The 23729-nt window shown below is 33.8% G+C and overlaps 1 protein-coding gene across 1 annotated transcript; it reads right to left on the bottom strand.

The window, feature by feature from the left end:
* Positions 1 to 593: 593 nt before the first annotated feature.
* Positions 594 to 12506, bottom strand: LOC133306695 (B3 domain-containing protein Os07g0563300-like). Its single transcript, XM_061507054.1, has 14 exons — positions 12247 to 12506; positions 10978 to 11059; positions 10743 to 10841; positions 9641 to 9968; positions 9180 to 9519; positions 8967 to 9063; positions 6418 to 6592; positions 5094 to 5173; positions 4582 to 4629; positions 4227 to 4490; positions 3530 to 3579; positions 3037 to 3150; positions 2202 to 2272; positions 594 to 2067 (listed from the first exon to the last, which is right to left on the bottom strand). Exons 1-14 carry the CDS (start codon positions 12384 to 12386, stop codon positions 1301 to 1303), a joined length of 2655 nt encoding a protein of 884 aa, XP_061363038.1. The 5' UTR covers positions 12387 to 12506; the 3' UTR covers positions 594 to 1300.
* Positions 12507 to 23729: the final 11223 nt, after the last annotated feature.

The raw sequence follows: 23729 nt of genomic DNA, 5'->3' as shown, positions 1-23729 counted from the left end.
AAAGTAGACAATAAAAAAGATAGTTTGTATTTTTTATATTTAACTTAAGGGAATAAGATCTCACTTATATCCTTTTATATCATAACCGTTGATTTCCGTCCATCAACAATTATAATTTATTGGATTAAAATTATTAATTAATTAATAATAATAAATTTGGCCCATTAAGTTTGGCCCAATAAATTATAACCGTTGATGGACGAAAATCAACGGTTAGGATCTAAAAGGATATAAACTTATATCCTTTAAAAGGATAGATGTTTTTCCCCTAACTTAAACATTAAAAACATTTTTGCAAATTTTAACTTAATGACATCATAATGAAAATGTAAAACTCTTTAAACTGATTACAAAAAAAAAATTAAGTACTTTAAATTAAGGAAAAGTTGTACTTACCAACAGTATTTTATTTCAGTATTTTAAATTAAGCATTTCAGTACGTACATATCAAAACTTATTTATCATACAGTATTTTATTTCAGCACATTCTCCTCCAATCTTTCACCACATTATCAACAGCACATAGTATTTTTTGGTACATGATGGAACATTGTTTAAATTTACTTTCAAGAACAGCCATGACATGAGTTTTTTATAGGAAGACTATCAATTGCGCTTGACCAATTGGTAAAAATTGTACTTCTGGGACATTAAGTTAAGGGCAGAAAATCCAGTATCTTTTCACTCCAAAAGGGTCTTGCAAGATCACGGTAGCGACAATTTGAGCAAGAGAATATTCATAATTAAACAGTGGATTAGATTTGGCTGGGACTACATCAAGAGTTTAAAGGGAGAAATATGCAGCTGATAGGAGATATAAGTGGATGAGTGCATTTTCCCATAAAACAACCGATATGTCTCACCTATCATTGGTTGTAGACAGAAGGTTGCCTGCTGAAACAGGTACAACTGTGCAGCCAATCAAGAGAAATAGCAACAGAACTACATTTTGTAGACACAGCTTACAGACTAAGAATAAATTGAGAGAACAAATTAGGCAAAGTTACATTTTCAGTGTTGTTGAAATCAGGTGGCACGGTGAGCTTCCAAAAGAAACTAAATAGTTTCAACCCACTACTCCATTCAGCTGCATCCCATAATTTCCCTACACACACCGCTATGTCCACTTATATTACCATAACATAATGGTTTTGTTCACCAATTTCCTTTCTTCCTACCCCTCTTTATGTACAGACATGAAAAAGCAAGAAGCCGAAGTGGATGAATGTACAGCAAAATCTTTCCCCACTTCAATATAGCTTTTCAGACGTGTCAATTATGGCTAGCGCCAATATGAATTTCACACATTCATAGACAAAGATTGGGCATGTTCCTTATCAGCATTATGACTATTACTGCCACGGGCAACACCATTGCTAAGTTTCTCTTCCCTCACTACATCTCCAACCTGCTGCAATTGACTGCCTGATGTATCTCCAGTACCAGAGTTCAACCCAGTCTGCTGCTTGAGATACCTCTCGGTAGCATCATGGAGCAACTTCATCATGCCGCCAGAATCTGAACCGGGTGATAATTCTTCTTCTCTCTCTGGCTGGATATTGAGATCAATTTGGCCTTTGAATGGCGAAGCAGATGATTTTATCCGGTTAGGATCATCATCAGAACCATCATTGCCCTCCTTGTTCTGGTTTGGGCTACTTTCACCCGTGTTACTACAAGGCAAAGAATCATCATCAAGCAAAATTTCAGATGAAGGTAATGGCTGAGGATGCTGTTGCTGCTGCTTTTTACGTGTTGTCTCTGCTTCTCTTTCTGATTGTTTCTTCTCACGCCGTAACATAAGGGTACGGAAACGACGCTTCACTGTCAGGCAGACATTACATGTGCATGTCTGCTTATGCTTGGGGCCCTTTCCACTGGGAGGCTGAATGCAAACAATGCAAGAGCAGCCAGGTCTATGACGTGGGTGTTTCGTTGTGGCTTGGGCAGACGATGGGAGTGCCTCACCCTCTCCCAGGATGGCTAGATTTGCAAGTGTGTCAAGTCCCTCCAAAGCTTCAGCATGATCAGGATCCTGCTTGGTGGCCTTTATTTTCTTGGAAACAGCTGTAAAACAAAAGCATTTAATGACATAGTAGTCTTCATACCCCAGTTTAACAATTCATTGTATTGAAATTAAATCATACATAACAAGGAATCTGAGACATTGGATTCAAGTGAAGCAATCACAAAATTCAAACCTGAATTACAAGAAGGTAGCAAATTCTCAAGTTGTTCCGCTGTCAGCTCTTGCGCAGCTGAACAAGAAGATCTGGCAGCATAGAGGATTCCACAAATAAAAATAATGAACTAATGTATTGGTTACATTTTTGTATAGACTTGTAATAAAGTTTGAGCAAATGATTCTGCAGGGCACCTAGTTAGATTAATTACGTGCTTGGTGAAAGTAAACATCGAATAAGTTGAGGGGCAGAGGGTGAAAATTGACAATGTATCCTAACATGATGCTTCAAACTCCTCTTCCACTTTTTATATTTTAGTTTTACTGTTTTTGTGGTGGCAATTTTGTAATTATGAAGATTCATTAATGGAATTTTCGAAAATAAATCCAATTTCTTTTCAATTTTAAATTGCTTTATGTTGGCAATCTAGTAATCATGAAGGCTCATTAATGGCACTTTTGTAAATAAATTCAACTTCTTTTTAACTTTAGATTCAACTGTACTCAAACAAGTTTTTCTTGTTTTTTAATTTTCAAAATCTATATTACAAAACAGTTTTGAAGAACTAAAAAACAAAATCAAATTCAAACAGAGCCAAACATTTATTTAGTGCCACTATATTAGGAAAAGATACTAGTTTGCACATGCTTGATGCATTGAATGGTTAAGAAAACGACCTCTTGAAACGCATGACTTTTGGTCCATAACAATGGTCTTAAATGAAATGCATTCTTATTCACTCAGGAAAGCTAATAATTGATTTCATCTGCCAATTTGTAGCTCAAAAAAACTAAAGACGACATAAGGGACCAAAAATGACTATGATAATTAAGACAATGGACCACTCCTGTACCTTTCTGGATCCCATGAATTATCAGAACACGTCCATTTTGATGGAAGAAGTGCACTTGCTGGCAATTTGCGCCACTTGAGACAATCTTCGCATTGAGCCCACTGGATCTTTTTACTGGCACAAATAAAGTTCATTGCTGGCAATTAATTTACATGGTTAAATTAACTAAATAAATCACCCAGTCTAAATGAGAAATTAAGTGAATTATACATATAAAAAAAACGCACGGAAGGTGCAGAAACATTCAAAAGCCCATGATTGTCTCCCAGTGAGAGCAACCATATAAAATCAAATCCAAAATAATATCGTAATAAAAGATGAATAAATAAATAAGTGTATTTAAAAAAAATCATTGGTTTTCATTAGCCATGCTGTGCACACAACAGAACATCATTCCACATTCTCTGGAAGATATATAAGATATATCAACATAAAAATTTAAAAAGAAAAAAAAGGAAATTGAACAAAATCTAATTAAGGATAGGTGATTTACCCCACATTATCACTGGTGAAAATTGTAGGCTTCCCAAGCACTGGAGCATCCTGTAAAAGCATTCTCAGCATAAAGGTTTTCACAATGCTTAGTAATTCCAAAAACTCTTTCAAATGAATAAGCAACGAGAAAGATGACAACAAAGAGAGACACTACAATTCCAATCCAACATTGGATGTACAATTCTAGTGGCTTCAATATTTTAAGCCAACGATGTATTACGGTCCAAGGGCTACAGGAGGACAGGGAAGAAGAAAGGTTTTGGAATTCAAAGATCTAGCATACACAATCCTCAACCAAAACCAGTTGAGGATCATTCATGAGAATTCAAATGCACAAATTAACTCTCCTCCCATCCCTTTCTTTCCCTGTCTGCGCAGCCTGTGACTTCTGAACTTTCATAACTCCACTAATGAGTTTTATAACAACATATAGGATTGACTACATTCCAACTAAGACTACATAGTGAATCACCTATATTACCTGCATCATAGACACATCAGCAGTATCATTTTGTCAGTTTTATATGACTAAAGGATATAAAGAATTACTCTTCAACGAAGTATATCAATGTTTATTATTGGTGATCACCTTAAGAAAGCAAAGTTTGAATGGTAGGTTTAGATCATCACAACACAAACTATAATAAAATTAGCAGTTCAAGCTATTACTGAAATTGAAGCAAGAGGAAAGGTACCTCATATTCCTCGAATTCAAAACCTTCAATCACCACAATGCTTGGAACATGGCTGGGAGGAGGACGGAGTAGACCTTGAGCTTCTTGCCATGTAATCTTCAGCTCTATTAGATCCTCATTTTCTATTCTTAGACGTTTACTCTTTGAACCCAATATGCTGCTTTTTCTCTTTCTAGACATTGAAGATTTGCTCCCCAATGCTTCTTTTGCGATGTATCCTGACTTATCCACTTTAGACCATGAACCAGGATCAGCCAATTCAACCTAAATGACAGGTGAAAAATGCAACCAAGAATGAGAATATCTTCAATGTCGAACATTAGCAATTACAACAGAGTTAGTGTGTGATACTAACTTCACCATGTGCAGAAAATCCATTTCCAGTCTTATTAGTTTCATTGTCCTGCAAAAAGAAAAATATGCAAATAGATGTAAATTTTCAGTTGACAAATTCAAAATTTGACCAAACTGAATAACTGGGTACACGATGTATAATATACAAAATATGCAACAAAAATAACAGATTATTTATTAAATTGATAAATTATCCTTTATTAGAAAATATCCACAACTATAAGATCAGTCATAGTAACCTGAGCTGAATCCAGACAAAATACAAAATTGAAGTCCAAAACTACAACGGGGCATAATAGAACCTTAAGTCTGGATCCAAAAAATCTCCATTAAGAATAATGTTGATTCCGAACACACGTCTGCTAACTAATTTCAAGTGTATACTTTTTCATACAAGCATCCAGGTAAAGTTAGGCCTAAGCAAACAAAACTTCAATCAACTATTTAACTTTCGCTCAAACATATAGGTACACAGTTCAGAAAATTATACATTGCAGCTGTTCAAGCAATTACCTGATCAGATGGCATAGCACTTGAAGCCTTTCTAAATCCCATAACTAACCTCCCTTCTGGCTCCAACCGGCTAAATGTTACTGAGAAAATCAACTCAGGTCAGCCATGAAACAAGAACTCAAGTAAACAATCAATCACAGCAAGATGGTAGTACAACACACTATAGAAAGGAGAGAGGGAAATTGTCAAGCACACAAGTACATAGACAAAAGGATTCAAGCTCATACTGGAGGTTCAGGGAATGTTTGTGGTGCACATGACATCTGGGAGGCATGGGTGCCCACCGGCCAGCAACTCTGATTTCCAGCCGCGTCTGTGGCCTACACCATGATTTGTGGTAACCAGAGATGGTTTAGGTTCATTTTGTCCTTTAGGTACAGTCTCTGGCCAGGCAGAAGAAAGTGATTATGACGCAGAGATTGAAGGGTGCTAGTGTTGGATGAATCTTGGATTGATGGGTTTACAGTGTTTCGATTATGGAGTTGCAACAAGTTCAGCAAGGCTCAGTGGCTGACCGGAGCTCTGCTGGTTAGGTGACGGGGGTTAATTTGACAACAATGGCTATGGGTGCTGCATGTATGTTTGACCAGAGGAGATTCCAATAGGTGGATCAGGTTTGGGTTGGTGCTTTGGTGTGTTTTGCAGCATGTGACAAGTGCATTTTGAGATCATCAGTCATCTTCCCTTCTTTCTTCTATGTGCTACCAACGTTATCGTGTGGAATGTTTTCGATGACCATGGGTGTCGTGAAGGACCACCAAAGTGTGTGACTAAGGATGTCATATGTTTGGGAACAGAAGTCGTCCCAATTTCTTGTGATTTTTACCACCCAGAAAACTGCGACTAAGGATGTCACAGGTTTGGGAGCAGGAGTTTCTCAGTTTCTCTTTTTAATTGGACATTGGAGTTTCTCTTCTTCTCGGAAATTGGATGGTCCAGCATTTTCTAATCTTCTTCTCCATGCTATGTTTGAAGTGCTGAGTTTCTTTTCTCTTGGTGATAATTTCTTGTTAAGATGGGATATGTTATTTGTCTTATGTTTGTGAGTTTGTTACTAGTAACAAGCTAAGGATTAGTGAACTTTAACTTCAAGAAAAGGGTTAGAGAATAATAAAAATATCTTTAGGTTATTTTAGAATATCTTTCTTGATTGTTTCCTTAATTAGGACTGTGTTTGTACCAGCGGTATTAGTACTTAACAAGGCCATAAGAAAAATTCATGCAAATCTGACTCATTAAGCTAAAGTTCCAATTAGCAGGAAGGAAACAAGAAGAATATTCTATATATTCCAACACATGAATCACCTTCATGATAATATCTCACCTGTGTCACCTGCTTGCAACTGCATGGACTGTATGCATGGAGTGACACCCTCTAAAACATACATTCTGCTGTTATTGTTTGGCCAGAACCGAAACTGAAATATCCATTCCTTGCCTTTTGCATCAAGGATTTTAAGTGGCAATCCTTCAGGCTGAGAAATTGGTGGGAAGTAGGTCTGTCTCATGGAGAAGATATATTACTATAATATAACCCTTGATTAAATATTCATAAAAGAATAAGATGGCCTTACCAAATTTAAAAAAGACTATTGCTAATGCCCAGAAGCAATCCCACAATTGCACACAGCATCCAAAATAATGCAGATGCGGGACTCTACTCTCTAGTTAATTGATACTATACTTGAGTAATGAGTATGTAAAGATTGCATTGCAGTATATACCATGGAAACAGTTGGATTATCAGTATATTAACAAGATACAGTTTTAGCATGCTTCGGAAGAATAATACTTTCCATTTTCTTGAAGTATGAACATTGGTAGGCTAACTACAGCCTTATTTCTATAATTTTCTCTTTTTTTATAGAAGAAAATTTTTATTTTCAGAGAATACAAAAGCGGAACACACACACATCCTTCCAGAGTAAAGAATAGACAAGAAAAAAGACACGGTAGCACAACAAAGCCTCCCAATACCGCTATAAATCAGTCAAAGGAATTCCCAAAAGCATACAATTAGCAGAGATAACAAAGAAGCTAGGAAGACTATCCAATCATAAGTCATGTTGGGGTGAAAACCTTTTCATTATTACTCTAGCATATATTCTAATCAAATACATCACCCTACATTGAACATTGATATCTCCCAAAGCTATAAAGTGGTAATAGATTGTTGGACCAAATTTGCTAATTTCATCACACTTTGCCATCCCTACTCAGCAAAAGTGGCTGATAGATTCATTAAAAAGGTTGTAAGGCTTCATGATTTTCCTTCTACAATTGTTTCAGATAGGGATAAACACTTTATGAGTAAATTCTGGACAGAATTGTTTAATCAAGCTAGAACCAAGCTGAAATTTACTTCATCTTATCATCCTCAGTCAAATGGACAAACTGAGATTCCTAATAAATGTGTGGAGACTGGAGACTTATTTGAGTTGAGGTGCTTTACCAATCCAAGGTCCAAACAGATTCAGTGGGAAAAATTTTGGTATAATACCAATCGTGGAGCCACACAATTGACTCCTTTCAAGGAAGAAACCCTCGTACATTGTTCAAGAGTGTTAACATACCATCTACTATGGATGAAGTAGATCAGCTTATGTCAGATAGAGACAAAATTCTTCATGAACTTAAGGAAAAACTCTACCAAGCTCAGAATTGTATGACAATGCAAGCGAATCAATACAGAAGAGAATAGGAGTTTGAGCATGGAAATCTAGTTTTCCTCAAAATTCAGCCTTATCAGCTTAAATCCCTAGCCAAAAGACTGAATGAAAAGCTCAGTCCGTGATTCTATGGCCCATAGAAGGTTCTTGAAAGGGTGGGCCAAACTGCCTACAAGTTGGAACTACCCCCTATGCATCCTACTTTTCATATTTCTTGCTTAAAAAGGCTATAACAGCCTGACTGAACATCAAGATATTCCTCCAATGCTTTCTGAGGAATGGGATCTGCAAGTACAGCCCAAGGCTATGCTAAATCCTCATGTAACTCCTGCAGGATTGCTTGAAGTGCTAATCAAATGGCAAGGCCTCCCTGGTTTTGAGAATTTGTGGGAGTCAGCTGCGACAATGTAGGTGCCATATTTTTGGGGGAGTATTGTTGGGAAGCCATCTATAGGCGGCAACGCGCAACAGGGAATCACACCCTAAAGTGGGTCCAGAGACATGAGTGGAAAATTAATGGGAACGCACGAGCATAAGTGAGAAATTAATGGGTATGAGTGAGAAATTATTAGTAAGGGAGATGGAAAGATTGAGAGGGAGTGGAGAGGGGAACAAAGTGTGGGAAAGCATCAGAAAAATCGTACAGAGAGAAATTGGGAGAGACTAGAGCCTCTTGGATGCTCTAGGTTATATCTTTCTTTCATATTTGCCATATTTCTGCCACTGTAATATGTTTCAGACAGTCTGATATCAACTTTATAGCAATAATATTCAAGTTTTCATTCTAGAGTGTTTCTTCTATGTTAGATTCCTAACAGATATTTTCTTGGTTTTTACTCTCCGGTCCTGGGAAGACACTCATCCTGACCCCTCCCAGTTTCTACAATCTATATTTATTATCATTACTTTCCAGGGAAATACAAGTGAGAGAAGAACAATATCATTATGTCATACAAACTTACTACAAAAATTAGCACCTCGTTGAATAATATACACTAATTTACGTTCTAAAAAAGGAGCATATCACAGCACATTACAGGGCAAAACAAGAGAATTATGGCATGCAGGCAGTACAAAAGACAGACAGCCAATTGTTAATTATGATGAATTCAGTTTATTATGAACATAAAGCATCCACAGAACTTATACTCAATCCAAAAATACTTTCCCAACAATAGCTTGAAGAAAGAATCTCAAGACCAACCTCAGCACACTTCTTTGGTAGCACTAAACGCCCAATTCGCCCAGCATCACTGGCACTCAAGGTTTTTTGAAACAAGGGAGTAATTACAGAATTAGAGCTTAGATGAAGTTAAGAAAATGTTGCTTCCTGTATGACTTTAGACATAATTGGAAAATGAGGTGAATTAAAAAAGTTATAAACCAACACCGTGATCATATTTGAATTGAAGGATACTCTATAGATATTTGCTGTAGCTCCAGATCCGTACACCTGGGCCAGTACCGTGGCAGTAACTGGTTTCTTCCTCGGGCATCTGCTCGAGGCCGTCCATTGCGAACCTGAGCTTCACCTGATGAGTCAATCGTTAAATGCATAGTGCCACTAAATTGCTTTCCTGGAGGAGGTGGAGTTTGTTGTGGATGACTTCCAGCTACCCCAATTTGACCATTTCTTTCATTTGGAGATGAATAAGGTACAGACAAACCAAATGGTTGAGGAGATGGTTCTTCCTTCAGAGAAGAAGGCTGTTGGCACATATTTAAACACGAACTTGATTTGTCATCATTTCTCATTCCTGCAGTATAACAAAGAATCAGATTATGTATTCATCTCCATGTGGTTAAGCGACTCCTTTACCTCATAAACATGATAACAGAAAAGGTAATATGTTGAGAGAAGGTCAACGACTGGATTACCATTCATAAGCATCATTTCCCGTGTGCCAAGCTTAACATTCCAATTAACTGATATTCCAGACAAATCCTCATTTTTCTTTTCCAAAGACGAAGCAGGTAACCTTTCATTGCCATAAATTTTGTCAAAGCCATTTGATAATTCAACTAGAGAGGGCACATCTGGAAGCAGGTCGGATGAAGAAACTGAATTGAACAGACTGGGTGCTTGCTTCCATGGTACAGGACCTGATCCAGCTAATTGACTCCAACTTTTGGCAGACAGGTCTCTAAGTCTTTCAGATAAACGATTTTGAAGGGAAAAAGATTGTGGCCACGGCAGGTTAGATGTCTGAGATACAGATAACAGAATAGAGTTACTATGCCAAAAATGTTGCATCCAAGCAGAACTTATAATGAGATATTGTCCAAGCATCATGCCACAACCATCATTTGAAGCTCATTTGCTTGTCATGGAGTTTAAGATTGGCAAAAGGGCATTTGAAACTAAGGGGGAAAGGATACTTTTAGACCTTGGGTAGAAAAGCAAAGTCAAGCCCATACTGGATTGATATTTAAAAAAGTTAAGACAGTCCCAAACAAAAATAAGAGTTGTAACCATAAAAAATGTGGAAATAAAGGGAGGGGAAAAGGAAATAAAAAGGAAAAATTCAATGCTAGAGGGGTGTCAAAAAACAGAGTGCACAATATATAGCAGACATGTCTAGCCATAACTTAATAAAAGAGGAGATAAGGAAAAATAAACTAATACTCAAACAGTAACAAATGCAACGTTCTTTATAATTGATTCTATTAAAAAAATTATTTATTTATTATTACCAGAGAGAAAGAAGAATTCCAGCTTCAAAATATTTCAATTTTGTAGCATACTTCTACCATGAACTGATCCTTTCAAGATTAACTGTCAAAGGAAATGTTTAATTTCGCACGAGACAAATCTTTACCTAATTCTCCATTGATAACGAAATGGAAACTTCTCGAGTTCATTTCACTGGAAATGGATCAAAAAAAGGATCTATATAACCCATAGGACGCTCATGCTATGCAAAGGACTGTAAGTTAAGCCCAAAGGTACAAATGTCCTCACAATCATAGAGAAACCTACCAAAACAATATTTTTGCGGGCACATGCAAAGCATTCAATTCCTCCAGGATCCAACAACACAAAGGCATGACTTGAAACAATACACCCACAATGAATCCGCTGCAAAGAACGATTCATCATCAGTTAAAATTAAATAATTCGAACTCGGCTTTGGGGACCTATGTAAAGCTATTTGCATCTAACATGGTAACATAAATAAAGCACTTTAAGCAACTACAATAAAGATTTGGCTCACCTTTCTACAAGTATCACAATTCCTCCAACCAGAAGCATTTGAGTGAAAAATTTCACAGAATGTCCCTTCTTCAAAAGCAGAACTAAGTATCACGGAAACAACCAAATTTTAGAGAAGGAATGGCACATATGCATCATGTAAGAAAACTGTTGGAAATATAGTATCCCACATCATTACGTTGTTGTTATGTAATTGACATAGTCAACCTATATAATAGAGTCTCCGTTATGCTATTGAGACACGGAATTCAACATATACCTCTCATTTTTTTGTTATTCAAAAAAACTATATCATTACAAAACATATGATAAGCAACAGGCAAAAATATTTACATATGGCCAATAAAATTCTTGATCAAGACATTCGTTATCCAGTAGAACAAACCACAGAAAATTTATTTATTTGTTCTTTCCATTATAAACAGAGTGAAAATGAATGTTTATGCCAGGGAGGTCAAACTCTGTTATTGAACATAATAAAATATCTTGTGGCAGTGAGAACCTCTCCATGCTAACGTATCTAGTTATTAATAGCACATAGCACACTTACAGCGACAAGGGCTTCAAATGCTACAGCAAATAGTGCATCTCATTAGCGCTTACGAAAAATGTAACACATTAATGTTAATTTTTTTTTTTTGGTATATTTCATATAGCACATAAAACACTTACATCTTTACCCTTGCATATTTGCAAAGGGATTCATTGCCTCTTTGCAAATATGTAACGGTAATAGATACTCTCATCCCTAACCTCAGTAGTCGGAGTTTAACGAGGAGTGATTATTATTTTTATATTTAATATAATTCAAAATGACAACAATATGTAAATAAACTGCTGATGTGCAGAAAAACTAAGCTTGCGCCTTGCAGTGAATAAATAACTCATACAACTCCAAAATTTAACTGAACTAACCATAAAACACAATACAAAACACTTGAAATCATAAATATATCAATCTTGAAGAAAAAAAAGAGACCCTCTGCATTTAAACTAAAATCATCATAGTTTTGTCTCTTGAGTTCAAAACTAGTTTACAATTCATAGCACAAACCTAATAGCTAGTGCACAACCATGTTAACCGAAATACCCTCGAATAGAAGAAGTTCAAAACAACAAACAAACTAAAGCAGTGAACATTTGCAGAAGGAATACCCAAACCCAGAAAGTTGAGCCAATATCCCAATCTCGTAAACTAACTGGCACGTGTAACTTCAAATAAAACACTGCACAAGTCAACAAAATAGTGGAAAATGGTAAAATTACTAACCCGCATCGATCGCAAAGCTCGGCTAGATCTCCGTTACGGAGTCTCCAACCTTTCTTAGGTCTTTCGGACTTCAATTCTTTGCAGTCAGAATTGAAGCAGAGCTTGGAGGAGGACGAAGAAGAAGACGAAGCAGAGGCCATTCAAACTTGAAAACCAAGGGAATGAATACACAAACCCCAACTTGGGAATGGTTGGTGCGGCCTGATCTACAATCATACGTGAGAGGGTTTTAGAGAGAGAAAATACAGCGACTGTTTTTCAAGTGTGAGAGAGAGAGAGGAATTGAGGAAATGAGTTTTAAAAAGTAGTAGTAGTTGTAGTGCTACTATTCATTCGGCGTCGTCGTTTTCTCTCTCATTCTCTCCCTCCTTTCTAAATTTTTTCTCATTTTTTTATTTTATTTGTTTTTTTATTTATCGTGGTGCCTTATTTCGTATCCCGGGACATCAACCAAAGGATCACTATTTGTCAAAAATTTCATCGAATGTTACGTGAATAATATTTTTTATCAGATTGTCACGTGATGTAATTCGTTACGATAAATAACAAGTAACAAATTATATTCGCTAATAATTTTGTGACATGTGGCATATTTTCACAGAAAAAAGTTGACGCATTCGCTACTAGCGATAACAAATTTGATATGCAATATGATTACGTGTCACGAAATCATTCACAAACATAATTCGCTGCTAGTCATAACGAATCACGTCGTGGGACAGTCTAATAAAAAATATTGTTCAAATGGTATTTGAAAAAAAAAATTTGTCAAACACAGTAACACTTGGTCACTGTTACTCGTATTCCTCTCGTCCTTGTTGGGATTCCATGGAAAATTCAACATGATTGTTATTGGGAAATGATATTGTTACAATTAAGTTGTGTTACTATCAAGTGATTACCAATTAATTTTATCGTTAGATTGATTATATTGATTCAACGGTTATATTTATTTTCATCTTTGTATGGTCATGATTCTCTATATTTAAAGTGAAAGCATTAAATATGGAAAATCATAATCATACAAAGGTAAAAATAAATATAAAGTATTAAATTTAAGAAATCATGACTATACAAAGATGAAAATAAATATAACCGTTGGATCCATATAATCGATCTAACGGTAAGATTAATTGATAGTCATTTGATAATAACACAATTTGGTTATCAGAATATCTTTCTCTATTGTTATTATCATCTCATATAACAACAACCATACTTTTAAAATACATTACGCCACCATTTATATTATTTGACTTCTCTTTTAGCCTTTGTTCATTTTCATATTAAAGGCATCTTCACCAAATTTTTAACCCAAAAGATTTGAAAATTATTTGAAAGCCATGTAATTACTTCAAAAGATTATACAATTTTATACTTTTTTATTATTAACCATTTATATTTTATAAGTTTTCCTAATCAAATAATCTAAAAGTAGAAGCACAGCTGCTAATTCCTTATTTCACATGAGGCAATTTCGTACGATATGATAACCTCTAATTGAATGCTATAAAACCATAATAAGCTAAACTCCAAACTTACATCGTAAAATTGGTGATACTATTTTTGTTATTAAAAAAGAAAAAAGAAACTCAACGTGTAGCTTGGAGGCCAGACGGAGCAAACACGACATTACAAGGGCAGATCGGTAATTAGAAGGAGGGGGGTTTGACTGGTGCTGGACATGTTCGAATGAATTTGAGGATAATATGGCCCACGTGGAAGAATGGAAGGGGCCAGTAGAGTAGAGGAGAATTTATGAAGACGACGCGCCGGCCTGAGAGTGTGGACTGTGGATCGTCTTGCATGGCCCGCATTCTCGCACTAGGCAACCTCGTAACGCGTACTTGCATGATATTGGGTAACGCAGCTTCTAACCAGACGCGCTCTTTTTTTTTAAGTCTTGACTAGACATTTCAATTTTACTAAAAAAAAAAAAATGTCAAATAAAGTGTTTTCATGGACTTCACCAATTTATCTTTACCTTTTTAGAAGAAAACAATGTTATTAAACTCAAAATAATCGGTAAACTGGTGGAAATTCTTACTTATTATTTCAGTAGTTTAATTGATGGGTCATTGGTTGAATAGGTTGATCCAGATTAATATATGTAAATTTATATTTTAAACTTAAAAGTACAATGTAAAATTCACAACAAAGTCATTTCACATAAGTTTGCAATAGAAAGTTGCTAAATTTATTAAGTATCTTACACGTCAAATTCTACAAAATGTTCAAATTTTGGAAAGTTGTAAACTAGTTTAAATTCAAAACACACTAATGTTATGCAGATAATTTCTAGTATGATCATCTTGACTAGACAAATCCACACCTGAGAATTTAGAAATTTTTAAAATTAATATTTTAAAAATATTTTATTAAAAATCCAAACCTGGATTTCTACGAGTCAATACAAGACACACAAAAAAATATTTTATTAAGGACTTATTTTTAAAATGAAAATTGAAATTTTTCTATATAAAAATAAAGAAAATAAAAGTAAAAATGAAAACCATAAATACACCTGATCCTCGACATTGAAGTGGTGTTTGTAAACACTATGAAGAAAATGACAATGTTGGAACAAAGATGAGACTAAATAGGCATTATTAGGGATGAAAATGATCCCCAAGACATCAAGGTGGAGAAACTCGAGCTCAGAACTAATGGCCTTCTGAAGTAAAGAGAATATGAGAATCAGTGATTTGAGAAAGAAAATGTTGGTGAAAGTAATTGGCAATTTCAAACAAGGGTTTCGTGTGGGAAGAATAGTGATTTTTTAAAATTTTGTGAACAATATTGATTTTTTTTTAAAAATGTATGACCCATATGTTTTTTTGTGATCTAATCAAATCATCGATTTTGAAAAAACCCAGCCAATTTGAGTCGGGTTTAACAACATCGAGAGAAACAAAGAAAAATTAGAGAAGATATTAAAAAAAAAAATAACTAAAATTGTGAGATGTATAATATAAGGGAGTGGATTGTCTCATGTGCTAAATAACATGACCATGTCATGTGGGGCAATCATAACCGTACATGGATGGGTTAATGGTGATAAGGGAGGAGAGAAAAAAAATATAAGGATAGAAAGTTACACAATCATCATCGTTGATTTAATTATTAATAATTAAGATCTTCCCACATGACATAATCATGTTAAATTAGATATGAGAGGATATATTTCCATAATATAATTTAAGGTTTTTTAAGCAAAAAGTTAGTCTGTTGAAAAGTTCTTATTTGGGGAGCATTTTGATATCAAATTATCAATTCATATTAATTGTCACATCAATAAACAAACAAATCCCGTGTGAGTATATCTGGTTGGGTAGATTATGTTGGAGCGAAATAATCGCCTGTTGTTGCGGTGTTGGGTCAACTAAGGGAAGGAGTATGCTTGATTTTCTTCTACCAGACACATACAGTTACAGAATGTTTTTGGGATACACTTTTTTAAGTGAACTTTTTTCTTTTTTCTTTACAAATATAGTATTTTTTTAATGTTAATAAGTTAAAATTATGATGTATTTTAAATGAGTCCTTTTCAAATTCTCTTGTAAATTTAATATATTTAAGCTAAGTGTGTTATGTAGTAAAGTATTAATTTTTTACCAAATAGTGGCAGCTTAGTTAACGCATGAAAACTGAGCATGTGAGAATGATAGCATGAATTAGATCATTTCCAGTATTATTTTTGCGAGAGATTTAAAACATTAATCTTGGACTCGTTCGGAATCGAACTAATCGCGAAGCGATGAACTGGTAGAATATTTCCAAAAAAAAAGTATTAATATTTTCAATTACATTAGTCAATTATAAATTAACTGATTAATTAATATTAACTATTTATTAATCTAATGTATTCAACTTAAATATATCAAGTTTTTGCGATAATTTAAGAAGTTATGCAATAGATATTATAAACTCTTTTACGTTCCCAACTAATGGCCGAATATTAGTATAGAACTTGTATGAAAAATCAAAAAGGAGGAAAAAGCAGAGAATAACATGTAGGCATGATATTCTCAAAAGTATAAAATTTATGTAGATATAGAGATTATTATGTTTTACTTAATTATTAGATAAAAATACTTAACCGTTGATTTCCGTCAATCTAACCGTTATAATTTATTAGGTCACACTAATTAATTAATTATTAATTCTAATAAATTATAACAGTTAGATTGACGAAAACCAATGGTTAAGATTTGGTAGTAACAAGTAGTAAGAAAAAAAAGTGGTAACTATAACATCTATATTACTTATTTATTAGATAAAAATGCTTTTGAAGAAAATAATACTTACTTGTTAAGGAAAAAAAGACAAATATTTTAACAAGCAATATATAGTTTATAAATTTCTTTAACTTTATGTATTTTGAACATGTATAAAAATTAATTTTATTAATTTAAGGTATTCATGTTAAATAAGTTATTATTCAAAATATTAATTTACAATTCGTATTGATTTTGTAAATAATATAAAACTTTATTTACTCAATAAAAAGAAATAAACATTCATAAAAAAATTATAATTTTATGTATCTGATATATAAATTTAATCGTAACTATTAACTACGGAATGAGAATAAATAATTACTTATTAATAAATAATAATTATAAAAAAATTCATATATAGAGATTTTTTATTAAAAAATATACAATGTTTTTCTTTAAATAAGTCATACACTTTGTTAATAATTTAAAAAAAATTAGTACCATAAAATTAAATATTTTTTCCTAACACTATTGACTTTATTTTTGCCATTATATGTCGTTCCTGCTGGAATCTAAGTCAACATTTATACGTGGTAGGAGAGAAAAATAATTAGAGCTGGCAAAGTGAGCGGCCCGTCTCACTCCACTCTGTCAAAAAATGAGTCTGTCCGCCCCGCCTCGCTTTTGAAAGTGGACTCAAAAACTCAGCTCGCTCCGTCCCGTTTGGCGGGTTGGACGGGTTGGCCCGCCAGTTCGAGCCTATTTTACACTGACCTGCCTCGGCTCGCCTATGCCCGCCATCAACCCGTCAAAAAATGAGCCCGCCCCGCCCCGCCCCGTCCCACTTTTGAGATGAATTGAAAAACTCAATCTGTCTCGCCCCGTTTAGCGGGTTGGGCGGATTGGCCTGCCGAACCGAACCCGTTTTGCCGGCTCTAAATAGAATAACCAGAAATAAAATAGAATTATACCATGATTGGGCCTTGAAAGTTACAATAGGAATCAATATATATTTACGCCATGGAGATATATATTATGTAACCATTTATTATTACATTAAATAATTAATACATACGATATTGAGTTTTATTATCATTCATGTTATCATCTATTCATCAGAAATAACAATATTTACAACATATCATTATTCTCTAATAGCCTCAATTTGTAATGGATTTTGAATACATACTATCTAAAATAAAGCATTCGTATAGTCAGTAATTAAGGGTCATTTGTTTGTATTTTTTTAAGAAAAATTATTTCAATAAAAGTATATCTAAAAATTGTAAGATTATTAGTTAATTCTTTTCAAAAAAAATAAATAAGTGAAACATAATCAAAATAAGTTAAAAATAATAACTTCAGATTTTTTTTAAAAAATAAACTATATCAAAAAATTATTTTTTAAAACCTTTCCAAATGCACTCTGATATTTTGATCTAAAGCAATGTTAACAGAATATCATATTATTTTTTACTTTAATTACATATATTTTGCTACTTATAAAGAAGTAGGCAAGCGAGCATTAGCTATTTGTTTCTCTTGTGAGACTTCTTGTATAGCTCTTAAATGTGATGGCATTAGTTATTTCAATATCTTGAATGTAATTGTTTTATGAGTTTATTTTTTCTGCCGTTACTGCAGATAAGTTATCTGCAGTAAGTCCAATACGACGTCGTTTTGGACGGAAATCATGATGTTTTTTGTAATTTTAATTTATTCAGGGTTATAATAATTTTTATATTTATACTTTTTTAAGATTTCAATACCAAAACGACGTCATTTTGAGAATAAATGCAGATGATTTATCTGCATTAACTGCAGAAACATTTTTCTTTTATTTTATACATTTTTTATGTGGAAAATTCGTGTAGGATTACAAATTCCATTATAAACTCGGTTAGAATTTAAGTTGAAACTTATTTCGATTTTTTAAGACACTAATGATTGAAGCGTTTTTGAGAATTCATGAATGTAACCACGTGCAAGTCACTCTACATTCTACACATTATCTTGTTTTCGAGATGAAAAAACACGCATTAATTGAAGATGAAAATGACAAGACCGCAAACGAAGTAGCTAGGTGTGGGTAGAGGTACGTAGTCATCCTTAATAATAGCTGAAGAGGAACGAACGAGGACAATAAAAAGGTTTAAGTTTTTTCGTCGGATGAGATAGACACGTCGATCGTTTGGCACAAAAGAGATTAACAAATCAATCTCGACCACATCTAAGCAACAACGTTGTTTTCCTAGTTCTAGTTGGTTGTTGTTTCCTCAGATAAAGCTACCACGTTTACAGTTTAGCGACTTGTGACGGACTACAACATGCCAATGATTTCCCTTTCAATTATTGCCACCGTTTGATACTATGTTAATTAATTCAACTTATCAAAGTGACTTCCATGTATATCTCAGCTGCATATAAAAAATGTATGATAGAGATTTCTATGTTCTATTGATGAGGAAAACAAGATCATCAGACTTATCCAAAACTTTTTAAAAAAAATAAAACATTATGTTTATATAAAAATTTAATTTCTCATTCAAATGTGCCATAACTATTCAGCTAAGAATAACACAATCTTTAATATTACACTACTAACTCGAGTTGTTTTACTATAAGACCTATGTGTTAGGCTGGATGGGTGGGTTACTTTATTCTATAATTAATATATATATATATATATATATTTATTTATTTATTGTCTAAAGGAACGAAACAGGAACAACAGGAGTCGGCCAATTCCATTTTTATGTTTGGTAAGGTTAATGGAATGAAAATGATCTTTTGCAAGAGAACGATCATTCTTAAAATTTGCAATGAATCAAGAGCTAGTTTCTATCCAACTCGCCCCTGCTTTTGCATTTTTCAAAATATATGATAATTGACTAAGCTTTACCCACCTTTACGAGAGTATCTTGGGTACTACGGTGGTACTAACAGCCACATTGGTATTTACACTATGGTGTAAATACAAAAGTAATTTATTTTCTCCAGTACAAAAGCAAGTGACATGGCGTTAATAGTTATAAAAAATTAAATTACTTTACTTAACGGTTCAAAAAAAAATTAACTTAACTTAAACTAAATCAAATAAAATTAATTAATACTCCTAAATATAATTAATTAATAGTTATAAAATAATTTAAATTAATATAGACTGAATTAAACTAAAATAATTAAGAAACATAAACTACATTTAATTCATTAACACTCCTTAATTAAATTAAAGTACCTAACAGTTTAAAAAGAAATTAACATAACTTAAACTAAATTAAATGAAATTAATTAACACTCCTAAAAATAATTAATTAACAGTTAAAAAATAGTTTAAATTAATATAGACTGAATTAAACGAAAATAATTAATTTAAATTATTTTGTCACTGTTAATTAATTATTTTTAGGAGCGTTAATAATTATGCTGCATAGTACGTTTGCCACGTGTTAGAAAAGATGACTAAACATGCTATGCTGCATAAAACATTTGCCACGTTTCAAAATTTGACTAAATATGCTATGCTGCAGCATGTTTGATGCCATGTAATCTCACTGCACTGTGCAGCGACTTACGTGGCCATACACCTTTTGTCACGTGTCAACACTAACTTGCCAGGTGTTATAACGAGTTAGGTGACATGACATTTTGAAAAAAATTCTTCAAAGTGTGGCATTCAGGTAATTTTTTGCAAAAAATGTGGCACTTTAATCATTATCCTCTCCATTGGTGGAATTTTAAATGTTCATAGATTTCTAGATAATATGACAAAAGATTATACATGCCTTTAGAACATTATTATTTTTTAAAGTAAATATTTAATCAATATTTTTGGGAAAAAATTATTTTCATGTTATCTGAAATTAGTTTTCTTTTTCTTTATCTGAAATTACACACTATTCGATAAATGTGTAATCTTTTTCTTTTTAAGGTGATGAGATCCATATATTTGTCTCAATGAGATATCTTTTTTTTTTTGAGTTACCCAACCCTAATTACCTCAATGAGATATCTTATCTCCTTTTAACATGATAGTAATAACACCTATTTTTTTATTTTTTTTGATAAATTAACACCTATATGTTTTTGACTATGTAGTGTAACGTTATTCTTCGATAACATTATAAACATTGATTTTTTTTTTGGATACATACATTATAAACATTGATTAAAAAGTGAACGGTGCAAAATTGTTATTATTACATTTTGCAATATTTTATGTATTTAATCGTAAAATAAATATGTCTAAAATGTAAAAATAACTCTAATCTACGTGCGTTCCTCGAGAAAATTCTCATTCTGATGATATGATTAGTAAGAATCCCCACCAACCGGACCCTATGATGCACGGACACGGACACGGACATGGGACACGATACGACACGCCGACACGTTAATTTTAAAAAATATCATATTTGGACACGTTGGGACACGTTTTGATATTAAATAAAATTTTTAACATATATAATATGATTTATATTTAATACATATAAGAGTCCATAATAAGTCATATAACCAATTAAATATTTAAATTTCATAACATAAATATAAATATAAATAATTTTTCGTAGTTTGTTAATTTTTAATGTCAAATTTTATAACAGAAAAAAATTAATTTATGAATTATTTCTTTTATATTTAGTTAACAAAATGAAATTAAGATTTAAAAAAAATAAAAAAAACAAAAAAAAAACGTGTCTGAGCGTGTTCCCAAATGTTGACCGCGTGTCCTCAAATATTGACCGCGTGTCGGACATGTGTTGGAGCGTGTCAGTGTCGGACACGTGTCCAACACGTAAATTTCCAAAAAATAAGCGTGTCCGTGTAACGGGACCCACGGACCTTACAGCTTATTATCCTGGTCGTCTTCTATTTGTATAATTTAAGTATTGTTTTTAATCGGATATCCATTACATATATAGGTTTAGATTTGTTTATCTTGATACAGATAATATGTCAATATATTAATAATTTAATGAAGTTGAGATATAAGCCTAAATTCAAAATGAGAGTCATCCGGATTGCATATTAGGTCAAGGTTGAGAATCAAGGGGAGAGTGTAAATTAAAGGCACAGTGGCTCCATGACTATATTCCGATGAATAATAGCAAAGTGAGTAAATGTGTTAAAAATGTTTCTTAAATGGAGAAGATGAGATAAATTTGAAAATGGGAGGAAACTCCCTTAATGGGAGAGCGAGAGAGAGAGAGAGAGCTATATAGTTAGTTTCATTAGGTGTGAGACAAAGCATCATCACATGGTGCAAGAGGTGCTTGTGCAGGGAAATGAGATGATCAAGTGTGGTGGAAAAATATTTGTCTAATTTCAAGGGATGCTGGGGTATAAATGTATAACCCTTCTAACGGGTTTTAGTGACCCAATGGATTGAGCTTGTGTGGTCGTTACATAACACTAACAAATTTTGTCATCTTAGAAAGGATCTCTTTATATGCATGTGTTCCGGATCCCCTATATCCACACCTAGCTCCACTAGCCCCAGCTCCCAAACATGGACTCCATTCACCAAGGCATAGGTAGAGCAAGACCACTCCAAGCTCTCTCAAGGGCTGCTGATGGATTAAGTACGTCAGTCCAATTCTACGAGAAAAATATTTTTTCTTTTAAATGACATAACTTATATTATGTCACTTTCACAAAGAAGTAGAATCCACATTTTTATTTTTTTTGTCTATTTTCTCTTCCTCATGATTTATCTCTTTCTCTTACTTAAAATAACACAATTTTATATCCTTTTTTTTGTATCCTGTTTGGGAATGCCAAACAGGCTAAGAAGAAGAAATACAACGAGTTCTATCCAAATCAGCTAAATACAGTAAATAAATCCCACTGGGTGGATCTGGAAAAGAGCAGTAGTCCTCTTGATCCAGATTTTCAAACGGAAGATTAGATAGCCAATCTGCACAAAAATTCCTTTCTCTATAAGTGTGATATAACTTCACGGTCCAATCCTTGTCCATCCATGCCCGTATACGAGTCACAATACTCACATGCTGGCTCTCCAATTTGGGTGAGCCACGTGATTGCTACTTCAGAATCACTTTCAATGATAATTTTCCTCCAACCTGCTTCCCAAGCCATTTCCATCCCCTTTAAAATACCCCATAGTTCTGCCACATTAGCATTACAAATACCAATCCGGTAAGAGAAACCTGAATTCAACCACTTACCAGAACAATCTCTAATCACTCCTCCACACACTGCCATTCCTGGATTCCCTTTGACTGCTCCATCAGTGTTTACTTTGACCCATCCTATTTCAGGAAAATTCCAATGTATTAAGATCTCCTCTTTTGTTCCATGCTCTACGCCATTTTTTCCCCTATTAGCCACTGTCCATACCTCTTCAGCATATGTGAACATATTGTTCAGGTTGTATGCATTTGGGTTTTCTTGGACTCCATGAAGCCTTTCATTTCTCCATTGCCAAATCTTCCAAACAGCCACCGCAAAAATTGTATGCCAAGGGATACCTCTTATAACTTCAGTGTTTGCTTTCAAGTTAGCCATGATCCACTCTTTTTCCTCTGTTGTTGAAAAATTAGAACAAACCGTGCTAGCTGCCAAACTGTCCCATATTTTCCTAGCAAAATAGCAATCTCTCAATGAGGGCATTAAGGTTTCATCTTCACTGTTACACAAAGTACACATTGAACCACCTAGATTCAAACTTGCCATCCTCTTTTTTGTTGGGAGCTTGCCATGGGCTACTTTCCACAAAAACAGTTTGATTCTCTGAGAACCTTTCCATTTCCAAATAACTTTCCAAACATCAGCTCTCTCACTTATAGTCGCAATTTGATTGTCTAGCAGCTTGTAGATGCCACTCACCGATACACTCCCTCTACTCGGAATGTTCCACATTAACTGATTTAGGACCATCTAAATTATTGTGGGGAAGATGACTTCTAATTATTTGAATTTCCTCATAAGGGAGCCACATAGATAATTCTTCAATTTTTCAATCACCATTTTCATTAACATATTCAGCTACCTTTTTTGTTGCTTCTTCCCATGGTATAAGCATCAAAGATCTGTCCATGAGTCTGCTATTACTGGTTGCCCATTTATCTTTCCAAAACATAACACTATTTCCATTTGCTGTCTCCCATCTAACATGATCTTCCATTTTTTTCCACATTGAACATATGTTTTTCCACAGCATAGAGTCACCAGCTTTTATACATAAATATCTCCACACCTTCTTTGTTATCAGCATATTTGGCTCTTAGTAATCTTGCCCAC

Source organism: Gastrolobium bilobum, unplaced genomic scaffold (genome assembly GCF_033153095.1).
Source record: "Gastrolobium bilobum isolate Gb01-03AN ecotype WA unplaced genomic scaffold, APGP_CSIRO_Gbil_v1 utg4375, whole genome shotgun sequence".
In the NCBI taxonomy this organism is placed as follows: domain Eukaryota; kingdom Viridiplantae; phylum Streptophyta; class Magnoliopsida; order Fabales; family Fabaceae; genus Gastrolobium; species Gastrolobium bilobum.
Note: the sequence above shows the minus strand (reverse complement) of the source record. Positions and strands in the feature narration are given on the sequence as shown.